The following is a 19,435-nucleotide window of genomic DNA, read 5'->3' on the forward strand; positions in this document are numbered from 1 at the left end:
TGGAGTGTATAATTGTGCTTGGGTACTCACATGCTTCACTGGCCAAACTGCTGTCCTTCTGTACATTCACCCTCAGATCAAACTGTCCACGGTCACTTGTGCAGGTGTTGTGGTCACTTTTCTTTTTTTACATTCTTCATTGTTTTAAACAGTTGTACATTAAATTGTTTTGTATTTTCAATGCAAGCAAAAAGCATTTGCTCTTTTCTTAAGTAGATTTACAGAAACACAGTGTGTGTCTGTGTGTAGAAGGGTTAATGATATATAGATGGACTCCATCACAGTTTGTGCTCATAGAGAAAATTCTGATAATTTTGGAGAGAGAAGATGAGCATTTTGCACAAATGTACAGCTTTCTGAAAACAGGAAAATCATCTCCTCCTAAATTTTGCTTCAACTCTTAAACCATTTGGTGCTACAGAGAAAATTCTGATGGTTTTTGAAAGGTGAGCTTTAATTTTACAGGCAAAATTAAGAAATACGTCCAAGCAGCCTGTACGATACAACAAAGACTTCTGTGATGTTCTTTTGAAGATGTTCATTGAAAACGAAATTTGACATGTCAGTGTGTATATCAAAGGTGTGCTAAGACGACCATTAGTATGAGTTTTTCTAAGGGAAGCTGTGTAGTGAGAGACCACCATCACTACCTTCTGATGCACACACAGTTCTAAAAGCTTTTCATGATCATTTTAAATCAGTTTCTTTTTTTAAGACTTCAGTCTCTAGAAGCGGCAGATATTTTATGCATCGGTTTTTACAGTTAGGACTAAATATGTAGAAACACCAGTGAAAACAGTGTTTGGTTATTTTGCTCCAAAATAAGGCTTTAAAAACTTTCCACACAGTCACCTCTGCCATCATCTCTTTTGGTGAATTCTCCACTGGGTTTAAACTCAGGGCTCTTGTTCAGTCCGGCTGGACATTTATGTTCTTATGCTTTCAAAGGTAATAGATATTACTCCATCCAGCCCAGTTCTTATCAATATACAGTAGATCCATCAATCTGTGATTGTAACTATTATAGAAATAATTTGACCTTGTCCGGCTTCAGAATTGGTGAGACTCCTTCAGGCACTTTTAAATGTGGAATCAAGCTGACTCAGGACTTTTTATTAAGTTTGTTTTTATTGTAGAAAAAAACTGCAGAAATGCTGCTTTGAGTGTATCAGAAAACTCAAAGAAACATATCAGAGTGTGTAAAGTCTGCAGTTTGGAACCACGTGCTTTTTGAGGTGTCTGACTGAACACATCTGAGCATGCTTTGTGTGGATGCAGGTAAACAGTCAGTGTAGCAGCGGAGACATGAAGTCAGACCATCAGGCGGGTCCCCAAACTGCCAGCAAAATGAATCAGATGAGGAATCGCTGCGAGGCTTTCAGGACAGAGGGACTTGTCCCATATTTACGAAGCAGATCTTTAGCTTCTTGTAGGAGCGAGTCCGAGAAAGACATTGAAGATTTGCTGAGATGCAGAAGAACCAGACAGCATTCCACAACATCTGGGTGAGGGTACACCTGAAAGACAAAAACATTCATTCTGTAGCCCTGGGGATCAGTGTTTCATCCTAATAATATATTAAATTGCAAATATAATAATACATCTAAAAACTGAAGAGCATCTTACATCACAATAAAGAGTTCCTGTGACATGTGAAGAGAAATCTGCAACATAGTGAACTATTTGTGCAACTTAAACTCTTCATACTAAGCACTTCTTGCTGTTAAGATGTCAAACTGTCTGGTTGTGCTAATCAGAAATGGAAAAAAAACAAGGAGCATGATGGGATAGCCAGCAGGTACCCTGAGGGTAGAGCTGTGAGCAGAGAAACAGGTCAAAACTGACACATGAAACTGCTCCCCTCTCTCTCTGTGATCTCTCTCTGTAGGTGGGAGATCATAGAGGGAGCACAAAGGTCCTTGGTATATCTTACTACTTGACTGTCATGTTGAAATGACAAATACTGCACGCACAGAATCAACATTAACATCCTCTCTAAAAGGTTTACTTCCACGACTGCCTTCAGGATACTTTGGGAGAGACGACTCTCTCTTGTAAGCTTTGGTTATACCTTGAGTGTGTTTGGCAGCTCAGCCAGCTCTTTCTGATGCTTGGACATCTTCGAGGATAATGACAGCAGAGTCTCCGGGTCCTCAGAACTGGGGAGAAGAAACAGCCGCCTGATTCAGCAATCAAAGTTAATCACAAAGAAAATAAGACCACGAGATGGCTGAGACTGATGGGAATGAGGTTAGTTTTAGACATGGCCCTGCCAGATTTCAAAGAAAAAGTGATGCGCAGTAAAACTAGTTTTATAATCATGGCTATAGTGCTATGATCATGGGTCTGATAATCACATATAAACAATAAAAACATAAGAAGCTGGCACAAAGCTCTCACCCCTGCTCAGCCTCAGCAGAGTCCTGACTGTCTGAGGATCCCCTGGTGGTGGAAATCACTGCAGGGCTGTCATCCCGTTTCTCCCCAGAGTCGAGCTGCCCTCCCTGGGTCTGGCTGTGCTGCTGCACCATGGCGGCGAGCTGCTGCTGGATCTGTCTCACAGCTCTCTGTGTGGCCTGGCAGGCAGCGTGAGGCTCACACAGAAGGAGTGATGGATCTAAGCCCAGTTTATGAAAACTCCCACTCACAGGACGGTGGGTCTCTGCCGACTCCAACAGCCCTCCGTTTGACACCTCATCCTTCATTTCATCTTCAGGAGACGAGTCAGCCAACGACAGGGAGAGGCCGTTCTGGATCTCCTGGCTGCCTCCCGAGGTCCTCCACCAGCATTCATACAGGCGGTGGTAAAGGACAAAAGCCTGAAGACTGCTGGCAGCAGCTTTGGCTGCTTCTTCCGTGTGATGAAGCACTTTGGGATGTTTCCGAAAACTAACACTGACATCGCCTGACCAACAGAGAGAAAAGCAATTTTCAGGAAATGTATTCATTATTAATGCAGATTAACCTGTTTATTCCTTTTATTTATTTATTTACTTAAAAGCAGAAAAGAGTACAACATACAAACTGCTCACAGGGGCTCGTCTGATTGTTTCTCTGTATTCTTTCAGGGTCTTTTAACATTACAATATTTAAGTGCCCTGAGGTGACTGCTACGATTTAGTGCTATATAAATAAAATTGAACTGGGTGGCTTTGCAGTATCTGCAACAGCTACAGAGCAATGCAAAAGGCTACCACTGCTACATGCCCAGAAAGGCCGCTGAGCTCAGTGTGGTCACCCTGTTCACATATATACAGAGGCTCCTCCCTCTGCTACCACCAAAAATACAGTCTACTCCTGTGAGAGACACTGCAAGGTAAAGCTGCTAATGCCTGTCAAACACAGTTCTTTTACATTGTCCTAACATTTAAATTCATGCATAAAAGTCTCATGAATCTAAGCTCAGATGTTACAACACTTATCACCACAAGGTGTCGCCAAAACGACTGCGACAGAACTTAAGAAATGCTCATCTTCTGGCTAAAATGTCAGTTTGCCCTTATTCTGTCTCAGTAGTGCAGCCACCACATTTAGGATTGATATGATGTACCCTGATGGACAGATGACTTCACTGTTCTGTTAATAGGACGTACCATCTGGGAACAGCAGCCTGCAGAGCTCTGCAGAGACACAGAAGTGTCCGGCCTCTCTCGGCCAAGCCACTGCGTGCCACAGCTCTGTCACCAGCTGATCATCATCAGCCAGTAACCAGCTGAGCACAGCACAGGTCAGGTGGAGGGATGAATGCAGCAGGACCTGCAGATGGAAAGGCACATGGACAAGATTTTAGTCTAAATTCATTAAAAGACTTCCTTTAGTTTTCTTTCAGTTCTCTGCTTCAAATATGCTTCTACGTCATATTTAAGCTGTTTTTTATATCTTCTGTTGTGCATGCTTCAGTTCTTCTATACATAATACATTTGTTTCCAGCCGTATCATCAATTATGTACCTAGTTTGTGTCTGTACCTGTCTGAGAGGACTGTTAGCAGTGGGCATTGGGCTCTCTGCAGACTTGAGCTCCTGCAGAAGAGCCCCAACGCTCTGATGTGAAACAGCAAACTGCTCCTCCCACACATCTCTCACTCGATCCATGATGCTAATGTGACGCTCACCCGGTGACGCCCACGGGTGACGGGAGGCGCAGGATGCTGCAGGACTAACTTCAGAGTCTCCCAGCATCTCAGAGAGCAGCTCAGCCACACAGAGATGCAGCCTGTGGACCTGCAGAGGGTTGGAACAGGTTTCACAGACTTTCAGTTCATCTTCTAAACCCAAATTCACACTCCGACTACTAACCAGGAGGCTGTCTTGCAAACTCAGGACCTCCTGTGCTCCGACCCAGTCTCTAGCGGCTGCCAGATCTTTGGCACATCTCAGCGACAGAGACTGAGCCAGAGAGGAGTCTCCTGAGATTCTTGCTAGACTGGCCGCGGTCCTCAGTGACAAGACGTCATTCTTCCTGGCGATGACCTTGGCGGCGTCAAAGCTGGCATCGGCAGCGAGGTAGCTGGGAGATGATGTCAAACCAATGAGAGAGGACCCATTTAACAATGTTTGCAAAGCAATTTAAATAATCATTAAGAGCAACTTTAAACTTTCTAAACACTTCTCACCACTTAGCTGCTGCAGAAAAATGCCCATCTTTCTCCAGCACTGCAGCCCAACACGTGTACAGCTCCTTCAGGAGAGGTTCGTCTGCTGGCAGCCGGGCTTTAACCAGCGCTATGGCCTCCCTGATAATAACAAATGAACAAAACATATCACCAGAATATGTAGCAAACAAACCTGGAACAGAACTTTTTTATTTAGAGGAACAAAACAAAGCAACAGTAAATAAAGCAAACCTGTAAAGCTTGTGGGAGCGCAGCAAGTCGACTGCCTCGTAGAGTTTGTTGATGGACAGCAGGTGGGACGCCGCTTTCAGGTACTGCTCCTGCAGACACAGCTGCTTGACGAAGGCCTCCACTGTCCGGCTCCACACCACGAACCCAGCTGGAGGAGCAAATAAAACACTTCCCATTACACCAAAAGCAGAGAAAGTGGATCAAGAGCTGAGTAAAGAAACCGAGCCGTTTATATTTTTAGCAAATATCGACCCCATTTGTTGACATGGCCATAAGATGACATTTACCCTGTCAGCAGCTGATATTTATCCCTTGGCTTACATACATTTTGCACTGACTAAATGTTCAAAAACGAACCCTTCAGCTGATCCAGAAAGCTGCAGCGAGTGCGTTAACAGGGACAACAAAGAGAAAGCATATTTCCCCCCACACTGGCTTCTCTTCCTCCCTCTGGAAGTCACAATCAAATTTATGTCAAATCAAATGCTTCTCCTCACATACAAAATCTTATAATCAAACCGTGTCATATGTAAAAGACCTCATAGTGCCGTACGATCCTAACAGAACACTTCGCTCTCAGACTACGGGTTTACTTGTGGTTCCCAGAGTATTTAAAAGTAGAATGGGAGGCAGAGCCTTCAGCTTTCAGGCCCCTCGTCTGTGAAACCAGCTCCCAGCTGGGATTCAGGAGACAGACACCATCTCTACTTTTAAAATTAGGCTTAAAAACTTTCCTTTTTAATATAGTATACAGTTAGGGCTGGATCAGGTGACCCAGAATTCTCATTTAGTTATGCTGCAATAGGGTCTAGGCTGCTGGGGGCATCCCATAATGCACTGTTTATTCTGCACTCACCCTTTTCACTCACTCTGTGTTTATACCCCGCTCTGCTTTTAATCTTTAGTTATTATTATATTTCTCTCCCGCTAAAAGGGAGTTTTTCCTTCCTATTGCCACCAAGTTCTTGCTCATAAAGAGTTATTGGATTGTTGGGTTTGCCCTGTATTACTGTATTATACTACATCGCCTTGAGGTGACTATTGTTGTGAACTGGCGCTATATAAATAAAACAGACTTGAAATGAATTTTTTTCTTAGTTTCTTCAGAAAAATAAAAACAAAAGAAAAATAAGACTGAAATAAATATTAGCATCAGTTGTATAACTGAGACTACATACGAGTCACTGAGCCTTCAGTAGGAAGGAGGAACCAGGGAACAACTACCAGAGTCAAGAAAGCAAACAAACGATGGTGGGAATGAAGAATGAAGACTTTCCTCAGAGTCTAAAATAAGAAAATTACTCCCCCCCCCAAATAAATAAATAAATAAATAAATAAATAAATAAATAAATAAAACACAGCACAGAGAGGGCCCAGCTGCAGGTGGCATGAAGAGGACACTCTCCATTTTTAACATTTTTCTTTTAGTGGGCTTCTGTTGATCAAAGTCACTGACACTGTGGAAGTGGTCACAGTTGAAAAGAATAGAGAAGGTTAAAAAATATATAAATGAACAAACATAAAATAATAAAATATGTTAGTCCTTTTGTTACGACGTTATGGGTCCCAGATATAGTATAAACACTTTGATGATACACCTGAGGACCAATACATTTTTTTCTCTGCCTACATCTGTGCCAGTGTCACACACTCTGCAAAGGCTCAGTCTCAGGTTAAGTCAATATTCTTGCATTTACCCATGGGAGCGATGGAGAGCAGGTGGTCGTTCAGCTCTCCTTTCTCTGTGGCGAGCTGCAGCGCCCCCTCCAGGTCGCCACTCCACAGCCGCAGGTACACTACGGAGTCGAAGTGACCCGCCTCCACGTGGCCCTCCTCTGAAGGGCAACATCAACGTCACAACGGATGAGTCATCCAACACATCATGTAAAAGAACTCCTCTCCATTTAAAGCTTGTTCCGAGAGCTGAACACGCATTCACCACTTTAACTTTAAAGACTCAGACGAAAAACTAAAGCGCACCTTCTGCATCAAACATGCGGTACAGAGCCTGTCTGTCAGCAAACAGGCCCAGATGGATATGATCTCCCTGGCCTGGGACACAGCCTGTGGGAGGTGCTGGAATATAAATGCACACGCTCATTGAACAGTCCAGATGATATTTGCTTATCAGCTTCATTTTGCTTTCATGCAAGCAGAAAAAAAAAGGTTAAAAGGGTTACATTTTTAAATAAAACGTTATTAAAAGTATAGTCTTTACAGTAATCACTGTCTAAAACGATAAACTGCATGGTGGTCTTACTGTTGTCGTGTCTGACAGAAGCCAGAGTGATGCAGTCCTGCAGCAGCTCGTCTTTGGGCCGGTGGTCCATGGATGTACTGAGAGGCAACATGGAGCGAGGCTTTTTCTTCTTCAGCCCAGTTAAGTCTTAAGATAGACACACGCACGGTTACATACAGAAATGTGCCAAACACCCGTTTCAAAAGGACATCTGTGCATACCTGGCTTGTCTTTACTCTTTACAGCAGCCGAGGATTTTCTCTGCATCTCAAATGTGGCTGAAAGACAGAAAATATTTGGAGCTTCAACGCAAAAGTAGCAGAAAATCTTGAAATGGCAACTGCTGTTTTCTGAACTGCTACCTGGTGAAGGTGCTGGGCTGCTTGTTGAGCTGGCTTCATCTTCGTCATCTTCACCTGACACCCCTTGTCCCGTCACTGCCCTCTCTCCGATTGTCACCGGCGCTCCATTGACCTCTGGCTGTGCAGCTCCCTCAGCCCCCGATGGCCCAGCCTTCTTGTTCTTCTTCTTCTGCTTCGTATTGGCCTTCATCTTCTCTTTCAGGTCGACCATCTTTTTCCCTGAAAGCATATGCGTGTCACGGCCTGCTGGTCAGACAGAAAGGCCGTTTTGTGCTGGTTACGGTTCTGGCGTTACCTTTAGGCGGCTTTGTGAACTCTTGTTTGGAGACGCTCCACTCCTGCAAGGTGAAGTCCTTCCCTCCAGTCCAGATCACATCTGGATCCACAGGGGACCAGTCCACACACAGCAGATAACCAACGTGTCCTCTGTAGTTAGAGACAGCTGCTTCCTCCAGAACATCCCACACCTAAAGAACAAGAATATTCAACAATAAAACCCAAAGATGTGTCGACATGCTGAGAGCAACATAAAAACACGTCTACCAACTGAAAAGCCAACGTGTTGAGGTAGAGATTCTTATGCATCTACCACCATCATTTACAGGTTTACACCCATCCACTGACCTGCGCTGTGCCATCATATGAGACAGTGACGAGCCGAGCGTTGTGATGCGGACTCCAGGCCATGCTGGTGATTTTAGCCGTATGGCCACACAACCTCCGATAGGGCTCCGTCAGCACCACGGGGCTTTCTGGAGGATTTTCTGCACAACAAACAAAACACTGATGTAAATACAACCACAGCCATCAAAGCCTTAAATATGTCATTTACCTTTTTACTCGCTCTTTACTGACAGTTTAGATTCTTCCAAATTGACATAATGAGGATTGCAGTACAGTTCGGTTGACATACTACATGTTAAAGAGGACTCACCTATAACAGAGCGGAGATCGTGCACGTAAACGATGGCGTTGCTGGAGCCCGAGGCCAGGAGGCAGTGCAGCTCAAGTGCAGAGCTGTGGTCGTGATGCCACCGTAACGTGTTAATGATCTTGTGGTGCTGCTGGATGCTGCACAGCAACTTCAGACTGGGAGCCTGATATACGTCGATACACCTGCAGCACAGAGCAGCTGGTCAGCTGGTCGCAAAAAGCACAAAAACACTTCAAGCAGAAATGAAAAGCAACTGTAGTCCCGAGACGACAAGCAAACAAAGAAGGCAGTACGGGATGCAACGTATGAGATTACAGAAGAAATATCTGACTTTGTTCACCAACCAGCTACCAGCTGTGCTTTTCATCTATTGGCAGGTTGTGTACAGTGGGTTTACCAGCTGTTGATATGCTTTTTTAGACATCAGCTACTTCAACGTAGCCAAGATATCTGCAAAAAATTACATTTTTACAGCTGAATATTGACCATTATTAGTTACATTACAGCTATTGAAAAAATGCTAAAGTGCATCTCCTGACTTCAGGAGTGCCCTCCTGAATTTTTATTATCTTAAACACACCATCCATACATTCTAACACCTACAGAAAACACATTTTATGACCTCATCCTTTGGACTTTTTAATGACCTGTGAGAACTTTGCAGAGTTGTGCAATAACTCTGTAGGTTCATGAATCCAGTTGCTTGTGAAGACGTATGATGAGCCACAAAGTGAAACAAACAAGCTGCAAGCCATTTTCTATTGCATCTAATAAATCAAATGTGGTTTGCTTTGAACCTGGCTGGTTCAGGAAGTGTAGACATCTACATGTGTCAGTGTGGCACCCAATCATAATCCCTGAGAGCGACCTAGATAAGAGGGGGCAACAGTTCAAACAGAACAAAATTCATTATTCTGTAGCCTCGAGTCCAGACACTGTCAGCAGACAGTTGGACCCTCAGAGGACTCCCGCCGGCTGCTGATGGTGTGTTACAAGATGGGTCACGCCAGACCGTTCACTCACCCATCCTCGTTGCCGATGGCAACAACTTTCCCATCTGGCTTCCAGCTGAGGTCGGTGTGTGGAGACAGCTTGTGCTGTTGGGAAGCAAATTTTACCTTTGTAACTTATTCAAATCTCCTTTATTTACATTCAGCAGCAGACATGAAACAAACTGTTGCAGGCACGAAGGACCTGCAGAGTGAACTTGTGCTGTCAGCTTTCTTAGTGTGTCAGGTTTTATTTTGCCTGACATGTTGTTGGTTCACTGAGGGCTTAATGAAATCTCTGCACAGATAAAAGTCCTGCTAACAGACTACAAAGCAACAAAAACACGTCTCTATACATGTGACTGCTTTACTGTCCATCTTACCAACTGCACACAAAGCTCTCTTTGCTTGGTGCTGGAAGTGAGATGATGGTGAGGAGGGTGTCAGGCTGGGTTATTTGTGCCTTTATCTGCAATGTAGCCTATAACAGAGTCCTGTTTGATAACTGATCTTATTTCAGTACAAAGTTAGGTTGTTGGGAATTACATCAGGAATCAGTGACCACCAAAGTGATTAGCAATAGATTGCTGAAGATTTGCTTTATTATATTTTAATCTCAGCAGCACTTATTCACCATCCTCTCGAAACATGAAAAAAAAAAGAAAAAAAAAAGAAAGAGGGAAATTCTAGTTTTAAATCATCCTGATTTATCATCCTGATTTAAAACTAGAGGTTAAATTAACGGCGCTTTTGCAGAAAGGCTAGTTTTTGTTTCACAGGGCGTCCACGTTTGTCAGTGAAGGATTTCATCGTATTGGGAGCACACGACAAAGAGTGGAGGAGAGAGAGGTGAGCAATGTTGTGCATATAAAAACAGATTAAACAAGTTTGTAGAACCAGGAATGTGCTACGATCCTGCAATTAGCTCTAAGTGTGTCCAGTGTTAACCAGTGTTACAAGCTAGCATTATCTCAGGGAGGTGGCGAATGAGATGAGCCCTCATGTGCATAATATTTCCAGAATATTTTAATTTAATTAATAAAATATTGGTATTTGTCATCCCTGGATCCATACAATATCACCACATAATCCTATATCAATTTTTTTACCCCACCCCTTACAAATATGATCCGTTCATGTGCGTGACAGTGGTTTCCACCACTGCATTATGGGTAACTACGTGTTAAAGAAAGAATCGTTAGGATCAAAAAGGATCAGTGAGTAATACTTCTGAGTTATTTATCTGAGGATAAAGGGACTGCATAATTACATCATCATCATCACATCAAAGCCCCTCCCACCTTGATGTCGTTAGTATCTCTGATGAGCTTGTCGATGTCCGACGCCTCTCCGTTCAGCTTGTATGGATCGTGCTGGAGTATGACGCCCTCGCCGGCACAGCTGTACAGACTAAAGGAAGGTTTTCCTCCTGCTGTCCCTGAACGCCACACAGAACATAAAACTCAGTGTCTTCATGACGGAGGTCTACTGTGGACAAACTGTGGGTTTCAAGTGTTTTTTGATAGCGTTTACCGCTACATAACAGTGTGTTAAAGCCAATTACTTAAAGACATTTTACTGCATTACAGTAAATACTTTTAGTTTTTAACTAGAACTTAAAAGATTAGTTAATTGGACACCTCATTAATTCGAGCAAATCGTAAATTTGTAATGGCATCTTTAACTTGAAATGACTTCACGACTGCAATCTTCACACAGGAGAGCCGAACTTAAACATTTTAAGGACCACAAGTCTCAAAGATATAAATGAATTAAAGACTTGGTTACTATAACTACCCATTCAATATATACACAGGCATTATTATAGGTAATATAGATAAGATAGACTAATCTGTGAACACCAGGTATGTAGAAGCCTTAATGTAAAGAGCAAAGGAAGCATGGCGGCTGACAGCCCTGAGAAGCAGCTGGTCCTGATATACTCTGCACACCTATTGTAAGTCATCCTGACAATTTGAACCAATCACAAGTCCACGAATGGAGCTGAACTGGTGCCAATGCTGTGGGTAAACTAATTAGCAGCTACTTTTGTTTGTTTAGGAGCCATCAGCAGAATTTTTGGCAGTGCAACAATTACATTTATGGCTTTGAAGCCCAGTGACTGATACGCTAATCAAAATGTCATCTGCCGACAGCTGGTAAAATTAACTTCCTACGTCTTGATTTCCCCACATGCGGCTCAAGAGGAAGGAGGTGAGGAGTAAGTGTTTTCTCAGCTCACTCAATTACAGGGTCGATTACGAAAAGGCGTGCAGAGATGGTCGGGCTTTTTCGCTGACTCTCTGCTTATTTGGTGTCCCACTGCCAGGCTTTTTGCTGGGTCAGAGCGTTCAGAGCAAACAACAGCAGTTGCTAAGAGTTCATTAAGAACTTACCAAATGACATTGGGGGGACCGGGGGCCCCCAGGCCAACGTGTACACCGTTTTTCTGTGATAGGAGCTCGATATCTGAGGAGGCCTGGGAGGAGATGAAGCAGAACAAACGCTCGGTTAGGGATGTGTGATGTGTATAGCTGCAGGAAAACAGGCCTCAAGGGAGTATAAGAAGAAACCACAAGACTCGCACCAGAAAACAAGCAAAAGATAGACTTTGAAAAGTTTTCTGAAAGTCACAAAGTCAAACTCCAACTGAAATCACAACAGTTCTGACGTTTTGCATAAAAATAAATAAATAAGAAAGCAATTTTCTTACAAATTATTTAAAGTTCTGTTTGTTTCTTCAAGTTGATTTATTCTGCATTTCCTTTTTTTTCTGTCAAATGCTGGTATAATACTGGTGGATGAAAGTTAGCAACACCACAGATTCAAATAATGAGATCACCACAAACCTCTTTCACATTCATTTTTACAGGTGCTTTTTTCTAAGCATAGCATTCATGCACTTGCTCTTGGAGAGATGTATCACAGGAAACGTTTGGAGTTCGGCTTTTTGCCCGCAGACACTCTGAGATGCAGGTCGGAGGAGCCAGACTGACCTTCGGATCAGCAGACAACCTGCTGTACCTCCTGAACTACAGCTGCCACATTTTAAATAGGTGTTTTACTTATGCTTTGGGTCTTTTGGTTGATGGGATTTCACTGTATGGTCATTTCAGACACTGGTAAAGCCCTGTAATCCACTAAATGATGCCCCAAAGATTGGTACCAGTGCCAAAATCAAAACACTTCTGAAATTACTTCTTAGGAGTATAAGCTCTTTAATATGTGCAAATTTGATTAACAATTAGGCAAGTCTGATGCAGTTTGTAGATCACAGTATCAGTTTTATTTTGTTTTGCTTTCAAAGGAAAGGCTTGAAGTTTGTTTTGGGAATCTCGGAAAAGGGAATGGGAGGTGGTGTTCCATACAAGCCCTCAGTTCCGGTTGTGGAAGCCAGACGAGGGGCAGCCAATTAAAAGAAAGTGAGATACATAATGATGTTTTGAAAAGGGAATCAAGCAAAGATCATATTTTACAAATGAACATAAATGATCCTCTGTGGAAAAACACAGCATGGATCACCAAAGTTTAACACATACGCTTCTTCATAAACAATGAAAGTGTTTTGAATACCACCGACACACACTGATATATGCTTCTGTACGTGCTGTCACCGATCGTCTATCAAGGCAACAGCATGAAACAAGCACAAGCAATAAACACGATAAGCATGGGGCGGGGTCAGACAGCTAATCTTAGAGAAATGAACCTTACTTGTTGGAGAAGACGTCATAGATACCAACTTTCCCATCATCTGTTCCAAAAGACAAAGATCCCTCTTTTGTCGGATGCCACGCCAGCTACAACAAATGAAACCCTTTTTTTATGCACTTCATCTTTTGTGTCAGCGAACAGCAACAAGCTTGTAATAATTTAGCCACTATCATCAGCCTCAGACATGATGGAAGCTTGAAGAACAAAATAAAATTTAAAGGCTGCTTAAAGCCGATAACATAAGTCTGACTTTAATGTCCTCTCAAAGTCTCATCAGCAGCTCCGCTGGATCATTTTTTAAAGCAGACACTCGGACAGCCGACAAATTGTTTTTTCATCCGAGAAGTTGTTTCTTTACTGATCTGAGATCTCATCCTTTAACGTCTTTCAGAAAACTTCCTCACACACACAGACTTTAAAGTGAAGTAAACCATTTATATTCTTCCTGGGTATAAACTGATCATGTCTCTTATTGTCCCTAATAGTTAACCATAAATCAGCTGTGCTTTGCAAAAAGAAACTCCTTACCGCTGTGACTTTGGACTTGATCCCCTGCCAGAAGGACCTGACGTCATACTTGTTCTGAGTGGTCAGCGTGTTCCACACCCGGATCATGTTGTCACCGACACCGAGCGCCAGACATCCAGTACCCACGGGGGAGAAGGTCAGGGCGTAGACGAAACCGCCCAGGGTGGGCAGAGTCCAGCAGCACTCCAGAGAGGCCAGGTCCCAGCACTTAACCTGGAAGAATGAACCAGCTTTCAATGAACTTCCCTCTTTAAAGGCAGTTTAATAATAAATGACAGAAATCCTTATTTGCTTTCATGCAAAATTCCCACTTTAAAAAACAGGCCAGATGAACGCTGGAACACAGCAGTGCACTCATGGCTAAAAAAGCTTCTTCGAGTGAATCTTAACTAGTGCTGGGAGATTAATCAGACCGTGGTGTCAGACGGTTGTTGCCTTTGGCTTTCGTTCTCCCTCTGGCCACCAAGGAGGTCTCCTGATTCGCGTGAGCCCACTGCCAATTGGGTTTTGTTGCTCGATTACTTTCCACAGAGGAGGATACGGGCTGGCAGCAACAGCTGTCCTCGCAAGAGCTTTACAGTTAAAAAACACCCACTGGCCTGTACTGAATTCCATACTGGCACAGGCCATGTACTGTAAGTTCAAAGGTCACTCACCTCTCTGTCCATGGAGGTGCTGATGAGCAGCTCTCTGCCATCCTGCAGGTGAACCGAACTCATGTTAAAGACGATCCTGCTGTGGTTCTGACCCTCTGAGGATGTGCCGAACAGGGTCCACCTCTGCTTCCCTGTCTTGGTTAAATCCCACATGACCAACTCACCACTGGGGAGACACCAAATTAAGCCTATCAACTCAATTATCAGCCAAGCTTTTGGATACAGCTAATGAAGAAGCCCAAAAAAAGGAAACTAAATCCAGCATTGACAAAGCACTTTACCGTTTTACATTTTAATGGGTCTGTTTTATGTTCTATTTTGCTTTGTTCCTGACATTTTGCCAAGAGACTTTCGACAAACACACCTCCAGACAATATCCTGAAAATTAGAGGCCAAATAAAAAGGTCTAAAAAGCAATTACAAGTGATTTTGCTCCCAATTGTTACAATCCTGAAATAACAATCTTCAATTTCTGCTGCTTGCAGCTACATCACAGTTTTGATTGATTGATTGATTGATTGGTAATTTATTTCAACATGTGAACAATATACAAGTACATTTAGAAAAGAAATAAGAGAGAAAAAAAATACTATACAAATTACATACAAAAAAACATTCTGATTAATTTACATGTTGAAAGGGAGTGGGAAGAAGTATACACTTATTTAATCCCACCCCTTCATTGACACAGAGGGAAAAAATGTGTTTTTTATACTGAAGGAAAAAATATTAAAGCAGGCAAGTTATGTAAATGTTAAAGTGATGAGGAAAAATTCAAAACGGGCCACAGTTTTACAATCACTTCTTGTCGTGATCATTTTGTTACTCAGTCAACAACCAAAAAAATCTTCTTTAAACCGTTTGACTGATTGCACACACACTGTACCTGAAGCAACTGGACACGAGCTGCGTCGGCCGTCCCTTCGGCCAATGAACGCTGAGCCAGAGACGCTCTTTCACCCCGGGGTCGACTGCGGTGCCTCTCCTCTTCAGGTAGGGCAGCTTCAGAGTCATGACACCTGCAAGGTGAAGGTGAAGATGCTAAAAGGATTACGTCTTACACCAGGTATGATCTAATCACCTGCGGTAAACCTTTGTCATATCATGGAGTTATCAAAAAAAAAAAAAAAAAAAAGCTTTTTATGCTGCGTGTGGGGAGGGAAATAAAATCTAACACGAGCTTCAGAGGTGATCAGAATTTGTATACACTGTGCTTTTTTTCCTAAACTCTAACCCTCGTGTTTAAGTGAAATTTTAAACACTCATAGTGAATGAAACATTTTCTTCTTCAAGGCTGATTTCTGCAGCATCAATTAAAAAATAAATCTTAAAAATGAACATGAATCCACCTTTTCCCTTGGCTGTACTCCAGAGCCTTACAGTCTGGTCTTTGCTCCCAGATGCGAGATAGCAGCCACCTCCTCCAGACACTCCATTGGTTGCTATTACATGAGAGGAAAAAAAAAAGTCTCATATACTTGTGTTGAATTGGCTTCTTCGTGCACAACGAACATATTTTAAAAAGAAAAATAAAGAGGATAATTTAAATACTGCCCAAATCACAACAGCGGTTGCCTCAGGGTGCTTTATATTGTAAGCTAAAGACCCGACAATAATACAAAGAAACACAACGTTACCTTCACCGTCTTCAGGTCTGGTGTAGAGGGCATCTTCATGGGCCAAAGGTGACCACGCCAGCGCATGGATCTCATCGTCGTGTCCACGGAGACGGTGAATCACCTCGCCTTTCTTACTCACATCAATCAGCACGATCATCCCATCTTTGTACCTACAGCAGCATTGTCACAGTTACCGACATCATGTTCACTGAATTTAAATTTTGATTCATTTATAATCAAGACTTCAAATGATCATGAAAACATGTTTATTGAGATTTTTGTCTGTTACCTACAGCTTTGTGAAAGACTTTAAAAGAACTGTAATCTAGATGCTCGACTGGTTAAAAATCTTTCTTCAGACATTTTTTTCCTCAAACAAACCTGAGCTCAGAAAGTTGCCCTTCACACGAGTAAAATTTAAAGCGAGTTCTCTCTTTTATGGATAAAAACTACTTTGAAACACTTAGTAGTAGACCCACTTCACTCACTTTATAATGTTAATGTAACCTTTGACAGTCAGTTTGGTAAAATGCAGAAAAACTACCCTCGTTCATGCAAAGCGCTTTAATGTTCATGATCCAGCAGACTAATCTGTCCAGCGGTCGTCTTTCTTGGTATCCTTACCCAACAGCCACATAGTTCCAGGTATGAGGAGAGCAGGTGAGGCAGAAGATGGTTCTGGGCTCAGGGAAGAAGCTGGTCGTGTCACCCGTGTGGTACCAGTGACAGACCACCACGCCTTTCTCATCCCCGGACACCACCAGGTTTTTATCCACAGGGGACCAGTGCAGCGCTGATACGGAGCTCTGTGGACAAAAAGAGACCCGAGTGAGTGCGTGTCACAAGTTCTTCTTAGTCAGGTGTGTGCTGACAGGCAGTGAGCTGCTTCCAAAGACATTTATAGCAAATACTAAACACCAGATACTATTATCTAAATGTAAAACCCTTTGTTAACATTTTGGCATGATGAATCAATATACTAACGTTTTTTTATGCGTTTCATGATTTGTCAAATAAATATCCTTTCTGGGTTTAAACATCTTCCCAATGATATTTAACCAACATGTCATTACATGCAGTTTATTATTCAGATAAATCCACAGACAAAATACTGCTTTAAGGCATCTGCTCAAGCAAAGAATGGAAAATAAATATGCAATGCCCTCAGTAACCTTGACGACTGTTTTAAAAATGCCCTCGAGAGAGAATCACAGAGCTGCTGCAGACGATGTTTTTGCTGCGCATCCCACTGAGTCCTGTCGAGCTCTGATGCTTAACTTTCTTTCTCCAGACCTGGTCAGGGGTCCAGTCTCATCAAGGAGATTGGACCATTTCATATAAATGTGAAAAAAACAACGTGAGACGGCACAACACACATACAAGCTGCTTCCAAGTTGGTGTAGAGCACACAACATCCTGTAGGGGGCGCAAGCACGACACAAAACCTCTTTCTGTGTTAGTGGACACAGGACAGGACACTCACCTGATGAGCTGTGTGCTCCCTAATAAGAGTCTTGCTGCTGGAGTCCCAGAAACGGACACTGCCATCGCTGGAGGAGCTGACACAGATGTGACTCTGCCCTGCATGCTGGCAAAACGAGAAGCCGGACACCAAGTCCTTATGGCCCACGAGCTCACCTGAAAAAACACACAGAAAAGGACACTGATTTCACTGCGACTGGAGGATTAATCTGTTTAATTTCAATTATGATTTTAGCTTCCAACAGTTATAAACCCAAGACAAACTGGAGAAAATATACTAATAATTATTACTTTTTTGCTTTCAGCTTCTAACTTAATCTATAATAGTAAATCATGAGGTTTTACTAGATACAAACTTTACATTAGAAATGTATAAAATAGAGTACAGCTACTAAAGCTCTGAACTTGATGCCCTCTGTGCCCCCTTTAGACTGTGCTGGATTTAAAGTGCCAATCTAAATAAACAGTCCATCTGCATACACGTGCCTTTATTTTTGGCTTCTTCTTAATTTAGTTGTGCAGGCACTTTCGTAAATCAGTGGTGAGTGGGAGAAGTGGAAAAGATTGATTTTCTTCACATTTAAGTGATCCAAATAGATGATTTGATGAAGGACTTTTACTGGTATTTCAATAAGAAAATAAAATATACAATAGGTCTATTTTAGTGAGGGCTATGTGGTGAAAAACAGCCAGTATTCTGAGCCTGCCTGACCACCCTGTGTCCTTCATCATCCTGCCCACCCTCATTTAACAACAACAAAAGGTGAGGCAACAATGAGACAAACTCAAAACAGGAGTGGTTGTACAAGTGGAGGCCAATTACATTTTTCCCGCTTCATCTTTTTTGACTGTTTTGGTTTTTTGTTTTTTTTTACTAGCATTGCATTTGGCTGGGGTCAGTGTCAGTAGAAAACAGTGGACCCTATAGAACCTGGGCAAGTACTCCAACTTCTCCAGGATGGCACATCACTAAGTTTCACTGCCAGGAGGTTTGTAGTGTCTCCCAGCACAGTCTCAAGAACGTGGAGGAGATTATAGGACACACAAAGATACTGTAGGAGAGCTGGACACAATGCTCGGCCTCTTGTGGTAAGAGTATACAGGCAGTTCCTGGAGAATGAAGAAACCACACTGACTGGCCCGCACCTAAATCCAATAAAACACATTTTTGCCATTGTGTTTTCTTCAACCTGACGCCACCTGGGTGTACAGACTAGCACCAGGACAAGCTCCTGGTACAGATCACAGAAAAGATCCCAAAGGATATCCATCGTCTCATTAGGAGCATGCCCTGACATTCTCAGAAATTAATACAAGCACATGAGGGCCATACAAACTACCACAATCGATTAGCCTGTCACTGCATTTTTTCACACTGACTTTTGTGGTGTTTTTGGTAAGTTCATCATTTTTATTTCCATCGAATGTTGTAAAATCCTTTCATTGGTCACTGCAGCCCATCAAAGCCCGAGATCCTCTAATCTCTCCGATTTGGTCAGGCAGATACGTTGTACCTGAGTTTAACGCGGTGTTTCTGGCTGCGGGGACTAAAACATGAATGCCACGATCAAGTCTGTGCTATGTGTGGTGTCCAGCGGTGACTGCTCACTCACCTGCCACTCTGCACGAAGATACAGACACATCTATCAAGTAGATGATGTTTTTGGCCCCGACGCCCAGCAAACCGCTGCTGCTGACATCACTGCAGCGCGAGCAGTACCAGTTGGGAGAGGCGGGAAGCGACCGTTCCCGCATGACGCCCTGGATACTTTAAAAATATTTTTTTTCTTTAATAAAGTCCTAGAAACCTAATCCAAACTTCTCACATGTTACCTGCACTATCGTAGCTACAACACTTATGACCGTACACACAGCGTGGTGTCGTAAATCCTACCGGTGCTTACGACGGAAGCCTAGCTGAGACAATCTAAAATCCCAGGTTGTCGAGTTAAAAGCAATAATTTCCAAAATTTATTTTGAACAAAAACAAAAGCTATTTATTAATTTCCCTTTTAACACGACATTTAAATGACGATAAATAACTAAAGTAAAGGAATTACATGCGTT

At 42.7% G+C, this 19,435-nt stretch overlaps 1 protein-coding gene across 1 annotated transcript; it reads right to left on the reverse strand.

The window, feature by feature from the left end:
• Window positions 1–1,109: 1,109 nt before the first annotated feature.
• gemin5 (gem (nuclear organelle) associated protein 5) lies at window positions 1,110–19,406 on the reverse strand. The gene is made up of 28 exons (XM_026181573.1): window positions 18,982–19,406; window positions 17,370–17,524; window positions 16,511–16,692; window positions 15,905–16,056; window positions 15,617–15,709; window positions 15,154–15,286; window positions 14,268–14,433; window positions 13,612–13,824; window positions 13,084–13,169; window positions 11,766–11,848; window positions 10,671–10,807; window positions 9,404–9,477; window positions 8,381–8,562; window positions 8,071–8,210; window positions 7,742–7,913; window positions 7,447–7,665; window positions 7,306–7,362; window positions 7,106–7,231; window positions 6,826–6,921; window positions 6,543–6,680; window positions 4,846–4,993; window positions 4,615–4,734; window positions 4,298–4,508; window positions 3,968–4,222; window positions 3,594–3,756; window positions 2,401–2,905; window positions 2,072–2,159; window positions 1,110–1,517 (listed from the first exon to the last, which is right to left on the reverse strand). The coding sequence occupies exons 1-28, from the start codon at window positions 19,121–19,123 to the stop codon at window positions 1,353–1,355; spliced, it is 4,401 nt and encodes a 1,466-aa protein (XP_026037358.1). The 5' UTR covers window positions 19,124–19,406; the 3' UTR covers window positions 1,110–1,352.
• Window positions 19,407–19,435: the final 29 nt, after the last annotated feature.

This window comes from Astatotilapia calliptera, chromosome 10 (assembly GCF_900246225.1).
Source record: "Astatotilapia calliptera chromosome 10, fAstCal1.2, whole genome shotgun sequence".
NCBI classification, from domain to species: domain Eukaryota; kingdom Metazoa; phylum Chordata; class Actinopteri; order Cichliformes; family Cichlidae; genus Astatotilapia; species Astatotilapia calliptera.